This window comes from Plectropomus leopardus, chromosome 4 (genome assembly GCF_008729295.1).
Source record: "Plectropomus leopardus isolate mb chromosome 4, YSFRI_Pleo_2.0, whole genome shotgun sequence".
Classification (NCBI taxonomy): domain Eukaryota; kingdom Metazoa; phylum Chordata; class Actinopteri; order Perciformes; family Serranidae; genus Plectropomus; species Plectropomus leopardus.
The window spans coordinates 24,786,289-24,812,664 of NC_056466.1; the positions used below are offsets into that span (position 1 = coordinate 24,786,289).

At 38.9% G+C, this 26,376-nt stretch overlaps 1 protein-coding gene across 1 annotated transcript; it reads left to right on the forward strand.

Annotated features, from left to right (window-relative positions):
- Positions 1-309: 309 nt before the first annotated feature.
- cplx2l (complexin 2, like) lies at positions 310-24,813 on the forward strand. Its single transcript, XM_042485407.1, has 4 exons — positions 310-571; positions 2,060-2,144; positions 20,190-20,368; positions 23,114-24,813. The coding sequence occupies exons 2-4, from the start codon at positions 2,114-2,116 to the stop codon at positions 23,303-23,305; spliced, it is 402 nt and encodes a 133-aa protein (XP_042341341.1). The 5' UTR covers positions 310-571; positions 2,060-2,113; the 3' UTR covers positions 23,306-24,813.
- Positions 24,814-26,376: the final 1,563 nt, after the last annotated feature.

The following is a 26,376-nucleotide window of genomic DNA, read 5'->3' on the forward strand; positions in this document are numbered from 1 at the left end:
GTTCCCTATGCAACAGTATTCCAGTACTAAGATACATTTCTCTTTAATGAGACTGTAAAAGCGACCTTGCACCTTAAAGGCATGGCTTAATGAACCAAGAACTAATAAATTAAGACCTGTGAGAACTTGAGGACAAATCTTATGAGAATGCTGACTGGATGTTAATCTCACATACTGTCTTCTGTTATGATTCCAAGCATTTGATCACATTTGAAGTACTTTTTAATGCTAAAATTGTGAAAAATGTTATGCACCCTGTGCTCGGAGTGCCAGTACATTCATGTGTTGGGTTCCCTCCCTCCCCCTCTCTCCCTCTGCATGCTCTCATCTCGTCCTGCAGGGATAGACTCTCTTCCTCCGCCGCTGCAGCCTGACTCTGACACAACCGGCATGTCTGCAAACTGAGAGCCGCACAGGAAGACACACATCGAGGCGCAATCCCCACCTTTTAAGACGCACAACTTGTGTTTTCTTTCCCTCTCGCTGAAGCACAAGACGGAAGGTGGTTACAACACTGCGACGAGGCTTATTTTTTTGGAGGGTTAAAGACTTGGAGGAGGATCAAAACAAGGTAAACAATGCCCGAAAAGACAAGGGATTTTTTGTGATTTTACTGTACGGGACCGGATGGCGATAAGCTCGTGCGCTCTGGTTAAAGATACATACACCTCCACGCTGTGCATATTTGCGTGTGTGCGTGTAGCGTATGTAAGCGTATGGGTGCAGTAATTTAACAGGAGGTACATACAGTACGGTGCTGTAATTGTGCCGAAATGCTGCACCACACCAGGAGCAGTGAGTGAATACTGTAAGGGTTCATGCGAGGGGAAACTAATGCTGATGCTGCTGCAAGATGATGATGATGATGAAGGAAACCAGGAAATAAGAAAAGGACGCTCAGCTGCTGCAGATTTGACTTTGGGGCGAATGAAAATGACTCGAGGATGAAACCGCGATGTAATGAGTGCAGCAAGTTTTCAGGACGATGTTTTTCCCCCCTCTCTGATACGCTGTGCCGCAATGGCAGAGTGATGCTGTAAAATGCAGCGAAACTAAGATGGGTTGTCATGTCGTAAAAAAGATTGTACAAATATTAGCAGAAAGTGTAACAAGGTCGCTATAAACTCGGGATGGAGCTCTGCAGCGCCGTTAGAAATTACATAGAAATATGTTATTCTATGTAATCTCTTCTTTTGTAATTACTCTTGTGTTAACAGATGGAGATTTTTAAATTCAGTTAAGTAGCAAACTCAAAATGAAGTGCGCCAGACTCAAAGTCCTATCAGCACAGAAGGCACATATAAACATGGCATTTTTTTAGTAAAATTACTGACTACTGAGTCACTTTAAATCCCCAAAACAAGCACTGTAATAGCTATATTACATGGAATAGACATAATGAATTACTATAATGCTCAATATATACTCACAAGTGAGAATTTTGTATAGCATCTTTAAAAGAAAAGTCCTTTTTTTCTCTGTCTTATAATGCCCTTGCAGAGATGCTCTCTAAGGCCCGTGCACTGACATAAACCGTGCCTCCATTTGCTCATCTTTGACCCTGCCTTTGTTCGCCCTTTTTTTTTTTTATTATTCTGGGAGTTATTACCATGAGTATACATCACAGGCAGCCAGGCAGTGTCAGCATAAATCCACACAAGATGGAGTTTTGGTAGTAAATCGAGGGCGCAGGTGCCTCGACGAAACTGGGGACATGGTGTTGCACTGGAGGGTAAAGCCATGTTAACCTACTTTAGTCACCCTTTTTAGAATTGATCAAATTTTGAGCTGTCTAAGAAGTAAATTCACACTTAAGGAGCTAGTGATCTGATGTATATAAAGATATTGTGCCTATTTTAAAAGTGGACGAGATCCTTTGTCCTTTGCCAAACAGGGATCTCTGTCTGGAGGTCGTTTCTTGTCCGCATCAAGCCTCATCATCATCGCTGCTCCCCCCCCATCCCATCAAACACTTTGTATATGAAAACCACTGGAGTGAATCTGTGCGTCCCAACAGTGGTGTTCACGCAGCTTGTCTGTTCTGTCCCCTTGGCTGCAGGTCTGTCCCCAATAACGTGACCAGTGAAGGAAGAGAACACCGAACTGCTTCATCATGAATTTTGTAATGAAAGCTGCGCTGGGAGGTGAGTAGTCTGCCAGGCTAGAGGTTGATTTAACGGCACTGCAGTGTGGTGGATTTAAAGGGTTGTTCAGCAGCAATAGCAGCACCACTGTACTCATACTGGCCCGTGATAGTTGTGGGGATGCTGGGCTGAGATAATCCATCCTGCACCAAACTCTTGACTTCAGACAGCAATGCATTCCCACCCTCTCTCTCTGTACTTCTCTCTCTCTCTCTCTCTCTCTCTCTCTCTCTCTCTCGCTCCATCTTTCTTTCTTGCATCCATCTTTTAAAAACCTCTCAGGGCAGGGCGTAACATCCACTCGGTCAAGTCCTTGCCAACTCCAGACTGTTCTAACCTGACATGAATGGGATTATGGAAACCTGTTCCTGCCTTTTATGCTCGGCTTTTATGGAAAAAGTGTCTTTGTGTGCAGTGATTTCCTAAAAGCCTATCAAGTTGCTGTGATTGAGGCTGCTGCAGATGAAATAGGCTAGTACCTGCCAAGTGAAAACGTTTTTTGCCCAAAATATAACCTTCTCAGGACAGCAGCAGCCTTATTTTTTACATTGATCCTTGTGCATGTTTGAATTTACTAAGTGGGATTTGAAAATGAGTTGTAAGTACAAAGAAGGTGTAAATTTCCACTTATCCTTATACTGTTTTGATAATGTGAGAGTTATGAGGTTTTCACTTGTCTTTTGCAACTAGGCATACTTTGCTTTTCAAGCCAACTGTTGGTGTCTTTTCAGGCAAGAGAAACAGAGAAGGTCTATTTTGCCAAGAACTATGACTAACATTTTTTTCTTGAGACTTTTGTCCTCTAAAGCCTTCAGGTATTATCCTTTAGAATATTATCTTAGCTATTATTTGCCCCCTAATTAGTCCTCATTATGGCCCTGTAATTCATCCTTCTTGTCAGCTATAGCTTCAAGGGGAAAGGCAGACACTAGTTGTAATGCAGCAGTCGCACTCATGATGGTCAGTTGTGAAGGGTGCTGAGCTGTTGTCGTCCAGGTTACTGAGGTGTCAGGCAGTTACAGTTGGGATGTGGAGTTGAAGCCGAGCCCCTGCCCCTCATTGGGATGCAGAGGATGCCGGCACTGCCTCGTTCTGCATAACTGCTGTGCCTCGTGTCTGCGCTATGAATTCTTAAATCAACTGCATTGCATTGGACGCCGGTTTTTAGTCCGCAGAAGCTGGGCTGCACTCCGCCTGCGGACTTTGGGACTAGATTTGACAGTGTGGGTGTTTGCCTGCGCATACGTCTGTACCCTGACTATGTCGGAGAGATGTCCTATAGATACTATATAGGACTGAGTGCATCTGCATCTTCCAGGCAAGATGAATTATGGAGGCTGCACAAACCTACTGTAGGGTATAGATTTTTGTAAGATGAGAATGAGAAAGGAAGAAAGAAAGGGAAAGTTTGATAGTGTGTGTGTGTGTGTGTGTGTGTTTGAGTGTGCTAATCAATATGCCTGTCAGGGTGATTATTCTGCTGTCAGTGCAAGCTGTCTTTGGTGCTGGTCCATATTTACTGACAGGGACACAGTGACCTCTTTCCACAGATACATCTACAAAACTGCTGACAGGGCACTGGACCTTTAAAACTCCCTGTGGGGATAAAAAATCAGATAATGAAACAAACCAATTAGCCAGCTAATTAATCCAGCTAAGCTATCAATCTGACGGTTGGCGCCAGGTAGTCAATATATCAATATTAGTGAAATATTTGCACAAATCAATTGCTTTTAGTCTCAGTTGGGCTGCATTATTGGATGTGCCTGTGGTTCAGTGGTTTAAGCTGCATACCATGAGACCATAACTTCTCAGTCTGATTCTGGCTAGGACATATGTTACTTTCTGACTTTGCCTTTCCACATTTTCTGCCTGACCCAGTCATCTATCCACTAAAGGCAAAAAAATAAAGATACATTATATGGTTCCCGTGGGAGAGATAACATCACTTTCATAAGGCATGTTTGCAGTGTAGCCACTGGGATAGCAATGTCGGTCGATCGGTCCACTGCTTTGGTCTATGGATATTTCCCCAAAAAACTATCAGATGAATTTGTCATGAAACTTTGCATGGACATTCGTGGTTTTCAGCGGATGGATCTCACTTACTTTGGTGATCACCTGATATTTCATCCGGCAGCAACATTTCTACAAAATAATAACAATCCTATCAGTCTCAACATTGTTGTGTTTAGGGCTAATCAGCAAATGAGTGATCATGCATTAAAGGTAGATGGTAAACATGGTAAACTACTATACCTGTGAAACATCAGTGTGTTAGCTTTGTCATTGTGAGAATGTTAGCAGACTGGCATTAGCATGTAGCTCAAAGAACTGCTGCCCCCAGCCATCTGGCCACCAACGCCGTTAGACATAGATATTTGGTTGAATTTAAGTTGTGACATTGGGTGCCCAAAAGTCAATGTCAGGACATTTAATGCCAACGTCAATTTGACGTAAAATACCAATGACAGATGATCTTGATATTTTGTCGGAAAAACTTATTAACTAGCCAAAAGCCACTGTCTTCCAAATGTCTTATGCTAATGTCATCTTGATGTAGAATAACATTTTGTCATAAGGCACGAGGACAAAACTCAACGTCTGCAAAACATAACAATGTTAATGTTCACACAACGTGAAATTCTAAATGAAAATGTTGTCAACCTGATTTCCATTCCAACTAAAATTTGACGTCTGTGACGTAAGTCCAATGTCTTTCTGATGTCATGTTGATGTCAGGTGCTAGCTGGGTTTAGCCCATAGACTGTACACAAAGATGGGTGATGTGTCTCCACTTCCTCCGATAGTACAAAAATGAAGCCAGGATATCCGGGATATAGGTGCTGTCATCTTGCGCTGGTGATGACATTTGGAGCCAGAATATTGAATTCCCTCCCATACACACGTCCAACCCATTTGAGAGCAGCACAATTTGCAAGCACACAGATTAAAAAAACACAGCTATCAATCAATGTGTCACAACTTCTTTTTTTAGCAAATTGATCAGAGAAGCAAACTGTTGAACATATATCAGGGTGATGATGGAAATTTTATTGGACGAGTACTGTGATGTTTGCCCATGCTCACATGAAGGGGGCGGGGCTTATGACTTAAACTGCAGCCAGCCATCAGGTGGCAATGGAGATGTTTTGGCTGTGATGTCGTCCATCATTACAGACAGTCTGTGGTTTAGAGTCACAGACATGGCAGTATTATTGAGGTTAATTATGCAACACATCTGCTATAAACCAAACTGCATGTGTATCTGCTGTCTTGTTGCAAATCTGTTTTTAAAAATTAACCTCTTAAAACAACTTAAATTAATTTATACAACCTTCGTAAGAGATTAGAAACTGAATAAATCAAGCCACATATTTTCACTCTGAGACTAAAGATCCGCTGTTACGGCCTGCTGTTACCTTGCTCTTGTTTTGCCTCAGTTTGGTTGTGGATTTGCTTCACTGTCTGTCACTGAGTGTTTTGCTGAGTATGTTAGGTGATGAGAGTGTGGACAAGTCACCGTGAAAGAGAGGATGCTGCCAGTGCATTAACTAATCCTCCAAGGCTTCTTTGGTTACAGATACTTGGATGAAAACAGAGCAATGTAAAACTGCAATGATTCAGCAGGACACAAATCCAGAGAGCCACACATCTACAGGGTTCAGATGTTTGCTGGATGTTCTTTTTTGCAGTAGCCATGTTAGCTCCACAGTCCTGAACCACTGACTTTTGTAAAGTCACACATTCACATACCAAATAGTAGAGATAACATGATCTTCTTGCATAGACGTTTTTCTTTCTTACTGTAGGTCAGTGGACGTGAATGTATTTTAAGTCAGCGAAGGCATTACATATCTTGTGTATCCTCAGTTGACCGGCTCATCCAGAGAAAGCCTTTAACTTACAGTACATGAGCCAAAAAACTTGGAGACGAGTATGCATGCAAGAGTATATGCGTCATCTTGGCACATGTATCAACTTCTTAATATCAACTCTTAGTACTCCCCATATGCGGACTGGGAATATGGAAAATCAGCAAGCACATCTTCAGCATAACAACTGTGCACAAAAGGTGCGGTGCAAATGATTTATTTTGCCATGCTCCATTTTCATCATAAAAAAAAAAGCCTGTGTACACTCCATACAACAAAAATATATCCATACAGAGAATGTTATAACAACTAATTGGATCCCAAATGTGATGCTAAGGTACGCTGTTGTGGCTGCATGATATTGGACATTTTTGCTGATATCCGATATCCCAATACACAACAACTCATTTGGCAGATAACCGATATTGATAAATCCACCTTTTCCCCTACCTAATTTTAGTGATCATCAGTTCTCTTCTGTAGTGTGCAAAATAAATAACTTAGAATTGATGTTTTGGACACTTGTTCTCTTTGTATGGAGTTATATATATATACATATACATATATATATATATATATGTGTGTGTGTGTGACGATTTTCTCGTGCAACCCTAAGCTTAACATTTTTTGCAATATTTATTTATATTTATTTGAGGTATTTTCTAAATGGGACTTGAATGTGCCCTTTTTGACTTAAAAACGATTTCTTTGCCAGATTTTCTCCCTGTGATTCTGATCAAATAAGTCAACATAAAGTATTTTGGTGAACCTAGCTAATTTCATTAACAGTTTGACTTTTTCAACAGCAGGTGTTGTAAGTAGGCTAATATTTTATTGTAATGAATCTCATCCAGCCCACAAACACAAAGGGATCTAGACTTATTACTGCTGATGCAACTAATGACTTTCTTACATAACTATTTAATAATATTGATACAACTTTGTGAGTCACCACTGTAGCCCACAAGCTCTTAAAAGTTCGCAGTCAAAGTTGTTAAGTTGTTCTTATTACTACAGCCAAGATTATTATTATTATTATTAACCAGTCCAGAGCTGTTGTTATTTGGGAGTTCTAAATCACACCCCCACAAAGCTTTTGCACCTCACCTTAAATTCTCACTGTGCTTTCCTTGTGCATTGATTGCTTCTGCTCCTGAGAGCTTCCATGCTGACTCAGCACTTTCTAACTTGAGAAAGCTGAAGTTATTTTGACAGAATAGGGAGCTGTTAAGTGAGGTAGACATTAGTCCCATGGTATGAAGCTCAATCAAACTCTGAACGCCTCAGGCAGCAGTCAGACCTCGACAATATCACCAGAAAAGTCAGTGCTATACAGCCAATAAGTGAAAGGTGGTTTAATTAAACAACATTAAGAAACATTTAACTTTTGCATCGTCTTAATGATACATGTGTAGCTTGCCAAATTAAAATCTGCTACAAGATTAAAGAGAGTGGAGCAAATATTAACTTTAACATTTTTACATCAATTAATCAATAGCAGATTCATATAGTGACACACTAGTAAGTTTAATAACAGGAAAAATATGTGTCAAGTGGAGTTTAGATTTTTGTCGCTCTGTGCCAATCTGATGTCTGTTGGGCTCTGTAGCTCAAAGAATGTGAGCATTTTTCAGTATGAAAAATTTCATTGGTGTGAGATGATGGCTGTGTTTTCTGTTCAAGAGTTATACTAATTTGGAACATTGAATTAGACAATCCAGGTAGCTGGTATTATTTTAGAGCTCCTAATCCCGACAAATTCTAATCCCAATTTGTCAAATATCACTCCTTGGTCAGTGGTCGTTCCAGTATACAAATGACGCGGTATCCTTCTGCATTAGCTGTTGATGTTCCAGGATGTCGTGTCAATTTATTCTTGTTAAATGCGTTGTGTCCTTTGGAAATACACTTCAGTTTTCACAGGAAATGTATAGCCTCTGCATATAGTCTTTTTCAAAATAAACTCACAATGTTCTTAACACAAGCAACATGGTTAGGTTTAGAAAAAAACATGGTTTGACTTAACATTCATACGGAAAACAAACAGAGGGTTCCTGGGTAAAAGTCTGGGGTTTGTTTGACCCACCCATCTGCCTTCCCGCCTGCCCTATAGGAACTTTCCAGCTCCCTGTATTACGCTGTTACCAGTGGCCTCCGAAAGTGACTCCACCTGGCAGCTTATCATACTGCCGCAAAAATACAACCTGGTAATGAGAACAGGCTGTTAATCCAGGTGGGTGTAAGGATAGAGGGTGTTGTCCAGACTATAATAGTCCTTTCAGGCAATTTAGTGTTTTGTGTTTTGGACCATATAAGTAAAATCTTAATGAAGAAGGGAGACATTTTTTATTTTAATAGCTAAATGAAGATGCAGATGTGAATAGGATCATTTACTCATTCTCTCTGATCTGACACCTGAAGTGGTATGTGCTCTGTGGATAAGATGCTTGGCTTGTTAGTAATGTGCTGTGGATACTTAAAATAGCTTATGACTGGGAGTGACCTTGTTCTGACTACAGCTTTTTGGCAATTGCAAATGTTTTTTGTTTTTTTTAGTTTTGTGAACGATGTAGAAATGATGTGCTTGTAAAAAGCGTTTTTGAAAAGCTGCAGAGAAAAAGCAGAAGAGTTGACCCCACCATGCTCAGTGTTTTGCATTATTTTCAATAACTGCTCACCATGGAAAATCTGCAACCATGCTAACGCTATGATAGTAGAAGGCAGCTGAATCACTGAACTGTAGTTTTTGTGTGTATAGTGGGTCTTTTCTTTTTTTTCCACACGATACTAAACAACAAGCCTAATGTTATTCTATATATTTTTTAACAGTGAGACTTCTAACAAAAATCAATAAATGGGAACACATTGCTCGCAATTTTAATGAACTGACACTGGCTGCCCATTTGTTTTAGAATTGATTTTAAGATTGCACTCATTACTTTTAAAGCCCTTCATGGCCTTGCCCTATATCAGAACTGCTGTCCTCATATACCAGTGCTTAACCCAAGATCCTCAGGCAGGAGCCTGCTGACTGTTCCCGCCTTACACCTAAACACTACAGGCGGCCTGTCAGGGCCCCTCGGTTCAAGAATGACCTGCCTTAGGAACTCTGGCTTGCTGCGGCTCTAACTTCTTTTAAATCACTGTTTTATCACTGACATATTTTTAATGAAAGGAATTCCTGTAATTTTCTGTTAGATTTTTTAGGTCCATTTTCATTCTTAATGCATCATATGTGTATTAATCCACCACTGAAAATACTTCCCAAAGAATACGATTTACTCCTGCTTATAGAAACATTTTGTAAAAACTACAGTGTATTTTTAGTGTGCTTTGTGCTCAAGGACTTTCAGTGTACCTAACTCCTGACATTGCACCTAAGTCTTTGTCTTTTAGATTTTTCTCGTGTTGTATTTTTTATTTTATTTTCCTGTGTGTGTGTGTGTGTGTGTGTGTGTGTGTTTTATGTTCAAAGCACTTTGTAACATTGGTGTTGATATGTGCTATATAAATGAACTTTTATTACTATTATTTACTTACTGCTGCCAAATTCCATAAAAAGACTGTTTATACAAAATCTTATATCTTCCAACTGATATATCCTTTATGCAACAGACCTCCAGTGTTATCCAAAAAATATTATATAATTAAAACATATCGGTGAACCACACTATCGCCCTAGGCAACATGTCTTCATTGCAATCATAACTGTATCAGGCTCACAGGGAGTAGACCCAAATGCATGATCAGGCACATGAAAATCAATTTATCACCAAAACAGGAGCGGTACACAAGTGATCAGTCAGTGAGGCAAACAAATCCAGAAAGGGCAAGGTAAAGGCTGAGCCAAAAAAAACTGTCTTATAACAGGCACAAGAAAGCTAACATGAGGAAAATAATGCAGGAACACTTGCAACTAGAGACAAAGTCAAACTGGCAGAAAAGAAACGGAGCAGCCTGCTTATATACACAAGGGGAGGGAACAATAACAAGACGCAGGTGTGTCAATCAGACACAGGTGAAACACATTAAGGCAGGGCAGGTAATCACACAGGAGGGAAACCTGACAGGATATGGGGACATGAAATGATACGAGACAGAGGTTAACAAAATAAAGTAAAACAGGAAATTGCCAAAAATGAAGAATAAACAAAAACATGACCTGACACAAAAGCAGGACAGGATGCTGTATTTTTCTGGGGCCAATCCCCCAAAGTCCTGCCGCAGTACTCATTAGTGCATCATATGTGTATTAATCCACCACTGAAAATAGTTCCCAAATAATGCAATTTACTCCTGCTTATAGAAACATTTTGTAAAAACTACAGTGCCCAGCTGTTTGAAATTATGTGGCCTTTTTAGCCCTTTGAAACCAAGAGTGGCATCCCTATTCTTATGCTGCTTCCAGATGCCTTTCACAAATATTTAAAATGTATAGTATGTATTGACTAATGTATAGTCAGTGAAACTTATATATTATATTTAGCTCTTATATTTTTAAGCACTTTTCAGATAATTTCTCTTTTATTCATTTTTTGTTTTATATTTTCTTTTTTTTCTTTTCTGTCTTTTTTTAAAACCAGTTTCAGGTCATTTTCTTGTATTTTTTTAAAACTATTTTTTGCTAATTTTTTGCTCATTGCCTTCTTTCCATGTTTTTGGAAAAAAAATCAAGCTAATTTCCCCAGATTTAAAAGGATTAAAAGAAGAAAATGAAATTTTTTATATTCTATACATTGTACAGAAAATAGAGATGCTTCTACTGTTTTTGCTGATAAAATCATGTTTAGAAAATAATTCTGTATTTTTGTTTTTACATACTTGTGCTGTCAAAATCGTTTCCCTTTTTTTAATCATCATTTATCAGTTTATTAACCTAAATTCACATAAATGTGATCATATGTCGACATGTAGCCTTAACAATGTGCCGGGGAGTACATCAGTTCCCACTAACAGGTGACATTCTCAGCAGTTAAGTGAGACAAAGCTGTGTGATTCGAGGTAAAATGAAAACAGAAGACACCTTGAGATGTTCTTCCCTCGCCTCGTCTCCTCAAAATGCAGATAATCACATTTGGCAGCACTCTAATATGATTGGCTGAGGGAGTCAGGTCTCTATCGCTGACACAGACACACTTCCCCATCTTCTTTCTGTGCGTTACTTAAACAAATTAAATTCAGTTCATCAGACTGACCTTGAGCTCCTCCTTCATCACAAAGGGTGTATGTCTACGCATGTGTGTTGGACAGTGTGTCCACATCCATCATCATTTGTTGTATGCAGATGATAATGTTATTTTTCCACTCTCAACAAGAACTGTAGGAGGGTTTAATTCAAATCCATTTAAATGCCTTATGAAGTTTAATTAGGTTTACTTAACGTATGAATGCATAAATATAACATACTATGGAACAGTGGTTCCCAACTGGTGGGTCATGGCCCAAAAGTGGGTCACCTGTTTTTTTAAGTACAGTTTATTTCTGGCACAGAGCTTTTATTTTGAAATGGACTGCAATTGATTTGCCTATTTATTCTTGAAATATGTTTGTTTTTGTTCTAAGCCAATTTTGTTATATATATGTGGTAATTTATAATATGCGGACCTTTACCTAATGACTAAGGAGAAATCTGGAACCTGTGATTGGACCAGTTGGAAACCCTTACCCTTTAACCCTTATTGTTGCAAATCAAATCTGAAGAAATCACAGCAACTTATTCAAATGGTTTAGTATCACGCCTCTTTAAATTAGTTGTATTAGTATCTTTTTAAGTCAGTTAATTTTCAAAATAATCACCGTTATATATTTTAGAAAACAATATATCATCTAATAACAGTCAAACATGCCTTTAATATTACTTCTATTGAAAACAGACTTTTCTAGAGAGACATTTATGATTGCAGGTGGCAGGGAAAATTAAATACATGTACACACCTTTACTTTCACTTAAAATCAGAAACCAATATTTCTTAAACTGTGGGTCAAGAGGTTGTGTTTGCATTTGTGCACTGAAGTCCCAGTGCCATATAAAGCTGTCTCACTCTGTCCTGCTTAACACATTGTGCCAAGCTGCTCCACCTGAGGGAAATCTAAGCTGACTCAAAGCATAACTGCCACCAATTATACAGCGGAACAACACTGAGCACACTTTCTCCTCCTTTTCCACCAATTCCTCACATTTTTTTTTCTGCTGTTTAATAAGCTCTGTTGCGACAATGGGTTTCTGTCCTGGAGGCCAAACCTAGATCTTTTACACTCATCCGCTTTCCCACCACAGTTTGGACTCAGAGAAGGGATTTGCCTTGAGAACCTGGAGTGGGAAAAGAGTGGATAAGTACTGTTTATCTGATGCTGTTGAAAAGTTCAAGCTCTGGGAGAGTTAGCTAAGGTTAGTCTTCTTTCCGTCTCTCCCTCGATACTTTGGATTTAGCAAAGATTTAGCAAAGAACTTTGAGAAGGAAAGGATTAGAGAGATGACACCTTTTATCTAAGCGGTGAAGCAATGTCCAAGAATCGAGACAGAATCATGGTATAACTTGAACTCTGCTGGGAAAGCTGAAAAATGTCTTTTCAAGTTTATTTTTGCCATGAAACCAAAAAATGTCAACCCAAGGATCCCACCTAAGTTGATCTGTATGTTTGAAAGGCGTTATCATGTCCTATTATCCAACAGAGGTGTGGTCTCAAGATACATGACTTAAATTTAGAGTCAGACTCAAGTCATAAGTTGGATGACTTTAGACCTGACCTGACAAAATCAAAAAAGACTTGCAACTCATCTTGGACTTTGCCACCAATGACTTGTGACTTCACTTGGACTTAAGCCATTCGACTTGAAAATACTTAATACCTTCCCCTCAAGCCAATTTGGGAAGAGAAAGTTAAAGACATTTTTCCAGTGTCAGATGAGATAAATACAAGACGGGACATAAATATACAAAATTCATTCAGTTGTGGTACTATTTAATAACGCTGTAATGCTAATGACTTGGTCCAACCTCTGTTATCCAGTGTTGAAAAATCTCTTGTAAACAACACTATTAATTTTGCATTCAAGTTGAATTCCATACACATGAACACATTTACTTACTTTTGATAGCCATGATGGTAAAAATTCTTGACTAAGTGACTTTTTGTTCTTGCTTATGTTGACTCATCTCATATAATTCAGATTATACAAAAATTATGAAAGAAGGCTAAAGGCCAACTTGTCATCTTTCCAATTACAGGCTCTTATTAGCTTATACACTGAATGTCATTCTGACAACTACCATAACCTTATAGAGTATGCAGGGGTAAAGTGTAGAGACACTTTAATCAAAAAACATAGCTCGACACAGCTTATGTGATGCCTGAGAGCTTAATAGAATTATTCTGGTTAGAAAGGACATTGCTGTATCTCTGTAATGGCTCACAAAGCATGAGCTGGGATCATAGCTCAATATAACTCAGGGCTTTGTCTCTCAGGATCCTCCTTTTTTTAACATTTGAACAAAGACGATCCAAATGTGCTAATAAGATTTTGTGAAACCAGACCGAGTTTGTTTTGGTTTGGTGGTGTGTAGTTAGATGAGGGCTTTTTCTGGGCTGTGCATGGGAAGGGAATCTTTTCACAACGGTTGTGAGTCATTGCTCCACTTATGGGATTCAATAGCAGTGTTTACTAAGACTCTATTGAAGATATTCAGGTACTCGGATCATAAACTGATCCTGAATCCGCTTTGCAGTTTGTCAGATAAGCTCTGATGCTGGCTTTTAGAGATCTGAAATACATCAGGGATTTTCAGAGATATATTCTGACATTACTGAGGATATTGACGCATGGAAAAATTACGTTAATATTACATTTTCACAGTATGTGCAAGCTTAGTATGTGCGGGGAGCAGGCCAAGGAGCCCAAAGTGTCAGAGGCCCCTCTGACTTTCATCTGCAAAACTTGAGAAGACAACTACAAAACTACATAGAGAGTCAAAATGACCTCAAAGATAAACAAAACAACTATGAAGAGATGCAATACAGCTGGGGCCGTCTGTATTTCTGAGCCCAGGGGCCCATTGTCTCAAAACACACCCATGCAATGGATACAGTTTATCAGCAGCCAGCACACTTTCTTAATTGGTCCAATTTAAATCCCTGTTGCAGTGTTTGCTTATATCAGCAGCTGACAGGAAAGAAACTGGATGCAAGTTGTTTCCTAGCAATGCAATTAAGATAAAACGTAAGTGTGTATGTTGGTGATTAAAGTCAGAGTAAGACTTTAATTGGAATACGAGACACTATCTCACATAGTGGTTGCATTGTAATATTTATTAGTAATGCAAAGTCACACCACACATTGTGCATACATAAATCCAGGCATGCTTTTACATGGACGTGCACATATCTACACATTCACACACGGACAGCAATTGCTCAACCACACATAGCTAATGCATGAGAGCCTAAAATGGAACTAAGCAATTATTCATATCCACACATGTGCATATAGGGACACTATATATGCTCTTTAGCTTATCCCTCTCTTCCTCACTGTCTTTCTCTCACGCACATGTGTAGGAGAGCAAAGATAGTGATGAAGATAGCGTATCATAGTCCAGCAAATATTGCAGTGTCAGCTTCTCTTTGCTGATCATCAAATGCTGATACAGCAATACCTTAAGTTTACTTTGGATATCTTGTTTTCCCTGAATTTCTGCCTCATCTGTCTCACTTAAAAGCAAGTGGCTCATTAATGAGACTGATCTATTGGTTTTTTTATTTACTTATTTTTTATCCAGTTTCCATCTTTGGTGCTGAGCCGTATTTGCTGTTGTGTGTTCTTCCAGAACTTCCAGAAAGCCCGTGTCCATCAAACAACGAGGTCTGTCTGTACTAAGTGTTAATACATCAAGTCTTTGCTGGTGGTCTTCGTCTTTGTCTCCTCAGCCATTTTGACTATTACACTTTCCCAGTTCACTGGCAGTGTATATCGGCTATTGGTACTTTCACAAAATATTTACACAATGAGATTTTTGATAAATTACCATCAGTACTGTGGACTAATAATGATATTACTACTGACTATAAGTGGGTATATGCTAATAATAGAGAAGTCTGGTAAGTTCAGTAAATGACATCACTTTGTAAAACAGCCTTTAAAACCGAGAAGACGCTTATGATCAGGAAGTGTTGTCTTTTCCTGGTTTTAAAGGCTGCATTACAGTAAAGTGATGTCATTTTCTGAACTTACCAGAATGTTCTTGCTGTCAGTTATTTGCCTTTACTAGGGCTGGGAAATTAATACAATTAGTTTTCAATGGCAATTTTGGCTTCAACTGTTATGAAAACAATATAATCGAGATAAAGCGACAGGCGACAAATTTAATGATTTTTTCAGATACATTACATTGTAATTCATTACCATTTTATTATTTTTTATTTTATTATTCAGAGTAGTTGCAGTTGATGGCTCTCCTGCCAACAGTGTAGGGTCTGTCCCACTCCTCTTGTGCCTTATTTATATTTATATATTATACATTTTGTTTATATATCTAATTAAAAAAAAAATGAATTGTTTTTTTTTTCAGTCGAATCATATATAAAGTTCCAGAAGGTTCACTGTTAAGGCCTTCAAATTAAAAAAAAAAAAAAGTTCAGTAAATGCATGATGTTTCCAAAGTCAATGAATGATCGTGATAAATAATCGTGATCTCAATATTTAACAAAATAATTGTGATTATGATTTTTGCCGTGTATGTTGTAGTCCAGCTGAAATGTGTCACAATAGTGCCCCCTATCTTTGCATAATTCAAAAATACTGTGAGTGTCCTGTCATTGGACGTGCACAGCCAATTAAATCTCTTCATTCTAAACCATATTTGCATAAATGCAGCTTAATTTTGAACCAAATTTCCGGGTCAGCGAAATAATTTGTTAACCTCATTTGCTTTTTTATAGCCTGCAGTTTTCTTGATGTTTTTATTTCTTCTTCTACCCTTTCTTTTTCTCCTTCACTGCTCTTGCACTCATCCCTTCCCACTTCATCCTCTCCTCTGTCCCTCCTGTCTTTTTTTCTCTCTGCATTTTGCTGCAGTTCGTTCTTTTTGTGCTGATGAGTCAAAAATACAAATGATACCGGGGGCAGCTGCAGACTGAAGGAGTAGTCTTTCTTTCTCTCCTCAGATGCCCTCTGTCTGCCTCTCAACCTTTCCCCCTCCTCCTCCTCCTTGTTGTCCCAATTTAATTCTCCAGTTCATTTTTCTCTTTCTTCATCCCTCTTTTTTCCCCTCCCTCCATCTTGTTAACTGTCACACTCCCCCTCTCTGTTTGCTCCCACAGAAATTGCTGGGTAATCCCACTAACTGGAACAGCTCATCTAATTTGACTCAATAGTTTCTGATGGATTCTCTTCCTCTCCTCATGCGCTCCTTGTTTTTCCTAAATATGTCTTGTTTTGTCACAAAATTCAGCAATACACTGTCTCCTTATCTCTCCTACCCTTGTCTCTTCCTCTCCTTTTTCCCCTCCTCCTCCACAATACTTATGTGCTCCTGTGTTTGCCCAAATCCGTCAGACCTTTGGCTTTTCTCCTCATCTCTTTCTTTTCCGTTGATGCTTTTTGACAGCTTATTCTTGTTTGCAAAGCTCAGCATTTTTCCGCTCCGGTATCACAAAGCATTATTTCATGGGATGTACGACTCCTATAGCGACAGTAAGAAGGCTTGCGTAAGACATATTCCGGGGCTGATGCCTTGTTGTGTAAGAGGCGAAAGTCATTTTCCTGCCGTTTTCTCCCACATCCCCTGACCTCCAGTTAGAAAACCATCAGGGCTGCAGCTGCCACTGAGGACACCAAGGTCACATCCTCACTGTTGTTTACAGACATTTTGGGGTTTCACGATGAAAGAATGAGTTTATATTCTACTAAAATAGCACAAGTTACACATGGGGACAAATTAAAAACTGAAATAAGATGGATATATGTTATTAATCCTGAGGGAAATTTACGCACGAGTAGCGTATTACATAACACTTACAAAAAAATACACAAGGGGATAGAGAATTTAACATAAGAATATAACAAAAAGACACAGCAGTCAAACTATAGTTTAGTCCCAGAGCTAATACAGAGAGCTGTAGATATGCCAATGAGGGTAGTGCAGATTTAGGTGGTTTTTCAGTGTAAATGGTTACATTTAAGTAAAGGAGCAGTGCAGGAATTATGGATACTATGCTAAGGGTAGATAATATACAATGCAACTTGAATATAAATAAATGATCAGAAGGTGCAGAAACAGTGCGCAATAAGGAATGCTGGGAAATATAAAATACAGGTTAGATTAAAAAAAAAATGCAAACAGAAGTAGAATATCTAATAAGTACAAATGCAAATTGGAGGTAAATATCTACATAAAATACAAATGCTAATTATGCAAAGGTGCTATTTTTCCATCAGAAGTTTATGCAGAGAAGTCTTTAACCCTTTGAATACAAAGCAAATCGGCTTGCTCTCTGTCAAAAAAACGGGGAGAAGAGACAAGCAACTGCCAAAAATTTGCAAGAAATTAAAAAGTTACAAGAAAATCATCTAAATAAAGTAAGTCAAACAGCATTTGCAAGAAATTAGTTAAAAGTTGCAAAAATATTAAAATCAGAAACAAAAATGATATATAGTTATATATATATAGTTATAGTATCTAATATATAGTTTTCTGGGCATTATTCCTGTTTTTGGATAATATCAAATAACCACCCCTCGCTAATTTTCTGGACATTGTATTGGTCACGTTGTACTAATTTCTTGCCAAGTATTTTGCTGGACATTTCTTGCTTAGTTGATCATTATGTTGTTCCCATGTTTTCAAAAGTAATCTAATCCATTTTCTCATGTTTCAGAGGGTTAAATGCTTTTGAAAGGCCTCTGAACGCAGCACAAGAAAACTAATGTCGATCTATGTGTTAAGGAATTAAAACAGCATTTAGGTCATGTAGAAATACAGTTGACAGAAAACAAATACATTCTTAAAGAACAAACAAAAAAAAACCTCCAACATTTTGGTTGCTTGTCAAAACTTTCTTAGTTGCGCCCTGTACTCAGTTCTGCACCCTCATGACAGTCAATATTTTTCATAGAAAGGGACAGTAGGCATGAACCTAGTATCAAGTGTCTCAAATCAGCCTTCAACAAGGTGGTATCATGAAATTCAGAGAAGGCAGACAACTCAAAATCAAACAGATAACTCTATTCTAGGTCAAAACATGGAAACAGTAAATAGAAAATCACACAACCGAATCAAGGATCTAGCAAAGACTGAACTGAAACCTGGACTTAAACACAATCTACTGATAAGGGGATGAAGTGCAGGTGGAGAAAAAGGGCTGAGAAGCTCAGGTGATGGGAATAAGATGATGAGGTAGAAGAGCAGGCAGGGAGCTGATTGAGGAGCAGGAAGGACTAATGAGGCTGATGCAGAGCAGGTGTATGCACTGGCAAATGAGGGAAAGGCAGCACAGGAACACAAGAGGGGAAAAATACAGTAAACTATAACCCAGAACCAAGAAAGCACAACCACGAGAACGACCCTACTAAAAATGGAAAAGGTTTTTTAAAAAATCCATGTTCATATAACATTGTGAAAACAATCCTTGTGTACCTACACTGATCTGCAACACAACCAAAAACGCTGTAGTATGCATGCCAGGGCAGTAATTGGTGGTGTAACTTTACAATGACACACCACAGAAGAACACCACACACGTGAAAAGTGTGACCATGACATCAACGTTCTCACAGGATCCGTGCATTGCCAGTTTACAAAGCAACAGGAAGGTTTCCTGTTGTTGTGTGAATGAAAGGCTGAACTACAACAAAAGTTTAACGTTTCATGCAAGAACTGTTACCATGTAAGCAGCCCCTCAGCTTATTGTCATTGCTGTAAAGATGGTGCTTTCATAGTTTGTCTGTACAGTGGACAGAATGAAATGCCTTTGAAATGGATGTTACATGAGCAGAGAAAACAGAAAAAGGGCTGTGGCATTTGCTATTGCTCAAGAGGTAGAAAACCTACAACTACCAGAATGCACAGTGCTGCACTGAACCAATAAATGGCCCTGCTATGAGTGGTGTAATGCAAGTTGCTTGTCTGAATAACTATTTGGCGGCCGGCTGGTAACAAACAATCCTGTTTTACAGTTAAACAGTAAGCTAAAAAATGTTTCTTAAAACAGATGAGGTAAGAAATATTAAACGTAGTGACAAATCTTGGTTCATATTTGATCAGTACTGCTTTGTTTTACAGTTTGATCTCACAGTTCTCTCAGTTTGATTTTTTAGCCTCCATTTTTCAACATTTTCACTTCCTGTTCTCAAACTCTTGTATTATAGCCAGAAACTAAAAACACAATATGTTACTGAATACATTTTTAATAATGCAGATCTTGGTTTATTTTGATCAGCACTGCTTAATTCTGCAGTTTGGTAGAGATCAATCAAGTTTGGTCAGATTTTACGAAAGAGATAGGGGAGGGTGGTCTCTCTTGATCTGCTTTTGTACTTTTCTTTATTCTGTAGTTTGAGCAAGAGCCAGTGAAAATCACATAATCTGTAGTTTTTTTTTTACTTGCAAATGAGCACAGGAGATCTGTCCACTAGCAGGATAGCAATGTTTTAATTTTTACCAATAAAGACTAAAACATACTTTAATATAGTCAAGCTGTGAGGGTTTTTGCAAGATACAAAACACATATTCTACTAAGTAGACATGTAAGTAATATCTCATTGTATATTTGAATGAGGCAACTGAGTGATTTAACCAACATGTGCAAAATAGCAATTTGGAATATGCAGAAAGGAAATGAGTTATTCTGTCCCTTGATGGTCTAAATGGTAGATTAAAAGGCTTCTCCACCCTGACAAAAATACAGTGTTGTGGGAAACAACAAATCTTACGGTGACTTTGGAAAGAAAAATGGGCAAAGTCTTTAATCTTGACATCAAACAGTATTGGCTTTTGTTGATACAAATAGAGCTACAGCAGTTAAAAAATTAAAAAATCATCTTCATTAAACTACTTGTCTTTTGACTTCTTTTCTACATCTCACACACTAATTTAATAGTTAGACATCTCAGTCCGGGAGGCCTGTTGGAGCTGCCATTGTGTCTAATTTATTTGTATTTGTCTCTCTCTATCAGGAGGTCCTCCTGATGTGGGCAAGATGCTGGGTGGGGAGGAGAAGGAGGAGGACCCCGATGCAGCCAAGAAAGAGGAGGAGAGACAGGAGGCGCTGAGGCAGCAGGAGGAGGAGAGGAAGGCCAAATATGCCAAGATGGAGGCTGAGAGGGAACGCATGAGGCAAGGCATCAGAGATAAGGTACGATGACTGTGCAGAGTAAAATAAGTTGTCAATAATCCAACACAAGGAACCAGTGACGGGAAAGAAAGCCACCAATTTAACAAAAAACGTGAACACTACACTGGAGAGAAGGAAAACAGAAGCACAAATCACGCTAAAATATCATCACATCCATGTAAGAAGTTTGATGATTTTGGATGCCGTCCTGTATTTTCATGTTTAAGCAGCTTTTTAAGGCTTCTTATCTTGGCTGAGTGACAGCTAAACCCTTTTAATAACACACCGGTGTTTGAAACCGACTATCATCAGACTATTTTTGTTTGCTTTTATGTAATTTTTAAATAGATCAGTGGAGGATCAGGAAGGAGGTGTGCAGAACTGAGAGAAGAGGGAAACAGATGAGCGAAATGAGGAGCGATGATGATTAATAAGAATAAATTTGAATTTTTAGACAGAAACAGGAGGGTCAAAGAGAATTACTTAAGAAATGCAAACTGCGATCCAAATCCTTGCTCAGTACATTGTTTCAATGCCGAAGGCTCAGCGACAGGATGTTTAATATTCAGTGATGATTGAATGTGTATTTTAATGTCTACATTTAGGTCCAAACTCAGACAGTATTTGCATTAAGTCCCCCTCTCCACAGACGTTATAGGCTGTGGGGCTGCGGTGCTGGTGAGGGCTGCAGTGTGCCCACCTCACTGCAGTGGCAGTGTGAAAGGCAGCCAGTGTGTGGGTGGGGCAGGTCTGAGGGGAATACTGTGAATCAGCGGAAGAAAAGCGCCACTCCTCCCCTGGCTCCTCACCTCCTCTACTCATCTTAAGTTCTCCCGCAGGAGAACAAGGAGCGAGGAACAACTCCCAAAGTGCTCGTTACTGACGGGTTTCTGTCAGCTTCCTCCACAGCTTTATCCACAGCTTTGTGCCAGATACTGCGAGAAACGTCCATATTACAGCAGGAGTCTGTATTTTTTACTCCTGCTCAGACTATGACAGAGCAAAGAGTGTCATGTGTAAATCTGTTTCATCCAGTTGATAAGAAATGTAATGCCATTTTTATCTGTTTTGGTGGCAACAGTTTTGAAAGCTGGTGTGATTTTTGTTGTGTGGCTTTCAAACAAATACACTCTGCAAGGTTTTGACATGTGCTGTCATAGTGTGTGAACACTGAAAAGCAACAGCCAAGACATCTACTCTGTGTTTGACATCTTACAAAGCTTTGCTGCAAGACAGCGACAGGAAGAAAATGAAGACGTAGGCAAAGATGAAGGGTTAGCAGCTGTTTGGATGGATGAGTAGCAGCAGAACTGGAAAATACAGACTTTCCAGAAACCCCTGATACATAGAGAGCTGCTGTCCTTAAACCTGGAAATGAGTTTGTATTTTTAGCAAACACAACACTGGTCACTTGATACTATAACGCTCTGTAAACACGCAATCTTCCAGGGCTTGGCTGCCTGTAGATATATTGCCAAAGAGTGAGCATTCAGCTGAGGGAGTGAGGGACGTGGGCCTACCTGTTGTCTTGCTGTCTTGGACCCGGAGCTGTTGCGGTCACTCGGACAGCTCGCTCTCTGCGATCCAGCATTGCTTTGCTTCAGCACTCATTTAACAGTTAATTTGTAGATGTTAAAATAGGCAATAGACAAACAAAAAAGTAGGAAACTCCACCATCCGTCTTCCTTGCAGCACTCAGAAAACATCTCTTCTTAACCGGGGCCTCACACCTGGTCTGAATCTCTCCTAAATACTTCCACCTCCCCCCTTTCAGACTCACACAGGCCCCATCCACCCAGCCTGACAGCCATGCAGAACCGCCAAGGAAAAGGACAGTGTGTCTTGACAGTTAGATGCCTAAAATAAGCTTAGGAGATTTTCAAGTTGTTTTTTCCCAACACATAATATATCGTAAAATACCCCACTTAATGAATTTGAAGTGTTTGGTTGTCTTAAAAAAGGTGGTTGCTAACAAGTGGCCAAATGAGACTACAGACTACAGTGCAACCTAAAGTGCCAGTAAGTTGCACTTAAGTACTGTAATTGAATAAATGTCCTTTGTTAAACTCATCACTGGATGTTGCTTATTTTTAAGTCGGAGCCTGCATGTCCCAGTTTTTTGGCTATTTAGACAATTTCTGTTTTGTCATAGAGCTGATTAGATTGCCTTCAGTAACTTTAATTAAAAAAAGTAACCACTATCATGTTCACTTTCTGATGTTTATAACACAACAAATTTCATTAAAATCGGTTCAGAATCAAACGAGTCATGGTCGAGTTTGTAGTGAAATCTGCATCTCTCAATGTATTTGTTTGATAGCCGGTCTTGACCTCCCCAATATGGCGCTCGCAAACATACATGTGGTAAGCTCAAAGCAGCGGCCAGTGAGGTATCTGCGTGTCTAATATCTATGGGTGGGTAGACTGTGATGATGCCTCACGCCTCCTGTCGCTCTAAACTGCCACACCCTAAATTTGGCGTAACTTTAAGCATTAATACCATTCAAACAGGTGAGTTAATATTTAAAAAACAGACCCGCATACAGTTGTCATTAACGGGGTAGTTGGCTTTTGAGGGCCGTTTTTTTGTACCGGGCCTCTGGAGCCAGCCTCAAGTGGCCATTAGAGGAACTGCAGTTTTCAACATTTGGGAGCTGGCTTCATTTTTCAGCTCTGGAGGCTGCCTCTTGATAATAATCTGCAGCAGTTTTGCACACTTGACTCTTCAGACTTACGCATATTTCTTTTTCCGTGTTCAATCAACAGTATGGTTTGAAAAAGCGTGAAGAGGCTGAAGCCGAGGCGGCAGCTGCTGCAGAGGAGCCCGCAGAAGGCAGCTTGACTCGACCTAAGAAGGCCGTGCCGGCTGGCTGTGGCGACGAGGAGGAAGAGGAGAGCATCATGGACACAGTGATGAAATACCTGCCAGGCCCGCTGCAAGACATGCTGAAGAAGTAGGCCAGCTTGCAAGCTAAGGCTAACGTTCTCTAGGTTCATTCATAGGCTACATTCACAGGGTTGGATTACATCTGGAGGTTTTTTCACCCACATGACAGACGTTTATGTGAAATTTAATCCCGCGTGGCAGTTTTGGTGTTCGGACCAAGTTTTCTGGTGGGGAAACGAAACCAGATGTGAACCAGCAGTGTGAATTGCAGCCATTAGACGGCCAGGTGAACGTTAGCTGACGTGAAGTTAGCGTTACATTAATGACGCTAACAGTGAGCAGAGGGGCTAAAAAAACACAATGTTAGACGGTTTATCCTTCTAGTCTGAGACATTTTAAACTCCTTTTTCTCTCCTCTGCAGAGCTCTCTCGCAGCACTGAAAAATAATATCCGTGTCCACCACGCTGTTCACTCAATTTGTACATAAATGAATATTACAAGCCTCAAGGTGGGCAAACAATCATAAAATACTATATGAAATTATTATACTTACTGTGTGTCTGTCTCTAAAATAAAAAAAAAAGATGTGATAACTTGATAAGCCATATTTTAAAAAGGAAATTTAAAGACTACTGTTGTGAGCTCCTAAAGCTAATGTTTTGTGTTCGACCATGTCTGAAACTTATGTAAAACTTTTGCACACAGTGTTACACATTCTCTCTGTCAGACCTATTGTCTGTCTCCCTGACACATCAGTGTGATAACATTCATGTAGTGTAGTGTTTAAAAAATGTTTCTATTCCCCTCGTTCAGTGCGTCTCCTTCTCATGTCTTGCATGCCATTTGTCTGAACACGTTTGTTGTGTGAATATGTACAAACTCAACCCGCCCCGCCCTTTTATCCTCTCTTCTTTGTCATGCAAAAAATATTAAGGCAATAAATCCTAAGTTTGAGTGTGTTTTCACGACCATGTCGATATAACCGTTATTAGTATCAGTAATGAAAAAATGATATGTATGCATTCAGGAAATTTCATTTACAGGGTTTTGTTGTTTTTCTTTTGTTGGCTCATGTTTCGATGAGGAATGACCGTGTAGCCGTTCATACAACAGCCAAAACCTTAAGCTTTCAGCCATAAAACCAGAACTTACAGTATATATACTATTACTATCAGGATCTACTACTAGGGAGAGAGTACTGAATGATGTTGTACGAATAAAGAATAAATATGTATTTATTATAAGCAGTATAAACTTGAAAGTGGACTCTAAGTCTGGATTTTGCATCATGTTGAGATTTGCAAGAAAGATACCGCTCTTCCTCAACACAAACACACACACACACACACACACACACACACACACACGCATACAAACACACACACATACAGTGAATTTAGCTCCTGATTTCGCTCCACAGCAAAACCAGACAGGAAGTGATGCTTGATTCAGTTCTTCTTATTGTTGGTTTGGATGTGAGAATGAGCCACTGAGTGCGGTGTGGAATGCCATTGAGCAATAAAGGATTATCATGTATGTTTCTGCCTGAGATTCAATAAAAATTTAAAACCTTGTTCACAGACATTAAAAATGTGTCATCTTCTGTTCTATGCGATGTTTAGTTGGCTTCAAAACAGACCCGAAACAGGCAAAGATACAGTAGCCAGCTTGTTTTTTGTCTCATGACAATGTCGTTCAAGAAGTCAAAATAAGAGGGACAAGTGTAAAAAGAGAGAAAGAGCAAATGATAACTATCTATATTAGTAATAACGATTTTTTGTTACAGTGTCATGTCATCAGTTAGAAACATTTTGTAGACTGTATTGTATTGGTCTATTTTGTATGTTCAAAGTGTTTTGATCCAGCATCCACTCTATTCGACACAGTTTTTTAGGTTTTGTTTCCTCCCTACACTGTACTTTAGATTCCACCCATGGACAGCATATAAATATTATCACATTGCTTGATTTTCTGCTCTACATTTCGATAACACCTCTCAAAGTCCAGTCCAGTTTTCATGGTGCAGCCATTTCTCAATGCCAGAAATATTCAGACTGTTTGTGCTAAATGTACCTATTATTTTTCTTAACAGGTCAGAACAGGTAAATTATATTAAGCTAAAGCTTTTATTCCAAAATGAAAAGTGGCTTTGTATGATATTTAATAATCTGTGTTGAGAAATGAAGTGAGAATTATTCAAATCAGTGGAGTTGTATAGTTGTGCAATTAAGTGTCCTATCCTCAGTAAACGCTGTTTGTTGAAATACTTTTTTAAAATTATAAACTACAATATAATTCACGACACATGCTGACTGTTTAATATTTACTTGAGATTATCTCAGTACATTTTCAAGTAAAAGTCCCAAGCTTTACACATTACTAAAATATTGTTATATCTCTTGACCAATTGCTATAATAAAATGAGTATAAATTGTTTGCCTTGTCTTTAAAAAAAGTCTTAAAACGCTAAGACATGGCAAGTGGAAATTTAAGGACATTGTACTACAGTTAACAGAAGTGCAACACTATTGTTGATCTGAGGAGGGCGACGTAGGGAGAAACAATCTAACTGACTAGGTGTATTTCTTCCATTTTGCCACAGTGTGTCACTGTTGTCTTTACAACTTCTGTACATGTCCAACCAAATGCAATAATCATTTAAGAACAAAGAAATATTTTCAAGCTTTATTTATTTATTAAACAAAATTTCAATCCCAAAAGGTGAACTATCTAACAAAACAGAGTCAAGCAGTAAAATATCACAAAACACTAGACACAGTTAAAGAACTGGACACACACAGACTGTGAGCGGCACAAGTCTGAAAAAAATGTCCTTTTTTGCCTTAAACTTTCAATTACTTCTTGTTTTACAAATGTTTACATCCATAATTACCATTTGTTGAACAACACCCACACCACTGACGAGAAAACAACAAAGCAGTGATATTAAATAACATTGAACGGGTTATCTAAACCTTAAACATGCTGTCAGTATCAGGTACAGTTGTTGACATCAAGAAAACATGAACGGATGGTACAGTCGGAAGTCAAGAACTCTAAATCTTTAAGCAGAAAAATACTGATTTTGTCTTGAGCCATTCAAACAACAAGAGTGCAGACCATTTTTTGGTGATTTTTACT

Coding starts and splice junctions, on each gene's coding strand:
- cplx2l (XM_042485407.1), top strand. CDS start 2,114: ATGAATTTTGTAATGAAAGCTGCGCTGGGAG. Junction 2,145..20,189: donor AATGAAAGCTGCGCTGGGAG/GTGAGTAGTCTG, acceptor TCTCTCTATCAG/GAGGTCCTCCTGATGTGGGC. Junction 20,369..23,113: donor GGCAAGGCATCAGAGATAAG/GTACGATGACTG, acceptor TTCAATCAACAG/TATGGTTTGAAAAAGCGTGA.